The 2,081-nt window shown below is 49.1% G+C and overlaps 1 protein-coding gene across 2 annotated transcripts in view; it reads left to right on the forward strand.

Moving 5' to 3' along the window:
- The window catches only part of dcc (DCC netrin 1 receptor), a 158,740-nt gene extending 157,259 nt beyond the window's left edge, over positions 1-1,481 (forward strand). For both annotated transcript variants that reach the window (XM_028026239.1, XM_028026238.1), the window contains exon 29: positions 1,267-1,481. In XM_028026239.1, the coding sequence (XP_027882040.1) occupies positions 1,267-1,356 (90 nt within the window). In that variant the 3' untranslated portion in view covers positions 1,357-1,481. The remainder of the gene's footprint in view (positions 1-1,266) is intronic.
- The last annotated feature ends 600 nt before the right edge of the window (positions 1,482-2,081 follow it).

Here is a 2,081-nt window from a genome sequence, read left to right on the forward strand (position 1 = left end):
AACAGATGTGAACGGAGGAGAGGAATGTCAGCGGCTCCGAGGGAAGAAGGGATGAGAAGAACGACAGCAGGCGATGTCGGAGCGATGTCGGACGTCGGGCCTGGTTAAATATTCAGTCGCTGACAATAGGACAGGAGGAGGTGTCGCCACGGCAACCGGAGGAGGAGAGGGAGACGGAGCGGGGCGAAGGAGGAAATTAATTATGAAACCACCAGGTGTCGCTATGGGAGCAGGGAGAGGAAGAGGAGGAGGAGGAAGAGGTGCTGCCGCGGCGACAAGAACCAGAGGAGAAAATGAGACGGAAGGACGACCTCTGCTGTGACTCACTGGACACACACACACACACACCCCTACACACACACACACACACACACACACCCCACACACACACACGCTGATCTGGATGCTCACTGAATAAATACAATATAGATATAGATGAACTAGATCCCAGCACATCTAAAGGATTCAAACCCTGAACTTTTTCTTATCGTGTCAAATTTACATCACAGAACATCAAAAGGAACGGAGAGAATTTATGGTTTCTACTGTTTTACAGAATAATCTGAAAAGTGCAGCAGGCTGCTATATTCTCTGAGTGTTTGGGCCAAAATGGAAGATTATTAAAAAATTAAGAGAATAAAGTCAAATTATTGACAATAAAACAAAATGTATAAAAGTCATAGGATGGATGGATGGATGGATGGATGGATGGAAACCATGTTGATTCGGCTGAAAATCTCCGTTCTGTCTCTTTAAGAAAAGTCCAGGTGTTTTTAAATCGTCGTGTTTCCATTGACTTGTTTTCTAAATGTCTCGTTTGATGATTCACTCAGTGGAAATGCAGCTAATGAATAAACTAAAGGAAGCGGTTCTAGACGGTTCTAGGCAGTTCTACGCTGTTCTAGGCGGTTCTAGACGGTTCTAGGCAGTTCTACGCTGTTCTAGGTGGTTCTAGGTGGTTCTAGGCTGTTCTAGGTGGTTCTAAGCGGTTCTAGGCAGTTCTAGGCGGTTCTAGGTGGTTCTAGGCAGTTCTAGGCAGTTCTAGGCTGTTCTAGGCGGTTCTAAGCGGTTCTAGGCAGTTCTAGGCTGTTCTAAGCGGTTCTAGGTGGTTCTAAGCGGTTCTAGGTGGTTCTAGGCGGTTCTAGGTGGTTCTAGGCAGTTCTAGGCAGTTCTAGGCTGTTCTAGGCGGTTCTAGGCGACCTGCAGCGTGACGTCACAGCGTGGATAGAAACGGCGCCGGTTTAACGCCTCCATGTTGTGTTTCAGGTGTACGAGCAGGACGACCTGTCGGAGCAGATGGCCAGTCTAGAAGGACTGATGCAGCAGCTCAACGCCATCACTGGCTCCGCCTTCTAACCGCCGGACCGACCCGGACCGGACCGGACCGGCACCGGCCCGGCCCTTCCTCAGCCACGGACCAATCTGCTCTGACTGACTGGTCGCCCAGATCTCCATCCGTTTGGTTTTGCTGGTCTGGGCTCTGAAAAAGGGAACGAAACTCTACAGCATCCAGCCCATGAACAGAACCAGCTGTGGGCCGTTCAAACTGAAACCCTCTAGATTCTCCGACCCAAACATGAACTGGGACAAACCCGACGCCTCCAGGACGGGAATATCACAGAAAGACGACCAGTGTCACATCCTCCGTTTCTCCTGTTTGTGGTATTTATTAGCATCGTCCTCCCAGACTCGGCCACTGTGACCGGACCTCGCCTACTGTCCACCAGTTCTGTTGGAAATATTCCTTCATCACTTGGTTTTGCAGAACGTTTGGAAATCTGCGATTCAGAAAGTGAAACATCTTCAGCCACATTTTCACTGAAACGTGATATTTTTCACATGGACCTAAAGTTTCCCATCATGCCCTGCTCTTCGTGTTTTCTCCTTGATTTCCTTTTCGCCGACACAAACAGGAAGTCCTGCTGAGCGCCAGGCCATCCGTCTCCAGGAACGTTCAGAAGGAACCACCATCGACTCCCACAGTCTGACCCAACGTTAGCCGTTAGCGATATTAGCTTGTGTTGCTGCCAAATTCTGACCTTAGGAAGCTTCTAGTGAATATCTTTGTTTTTGCTGCTTGT

The sequence above is a fragment of the Xiphophorus couchianus genome, chromosome 8 (assembly GCF_001444195.1).
Source record: "Xiphophorus couchianus chromosome 8, X_couchianus-1.0, whole genome shotgun sequence".
NCBI classification, from domain to species: Eukaryota; Metazoa; Chordata; class Actinopteri; order Cyprinodontiformes; family Poeciliidae; genus Xiphophorus; species Xiphophorus couchianus.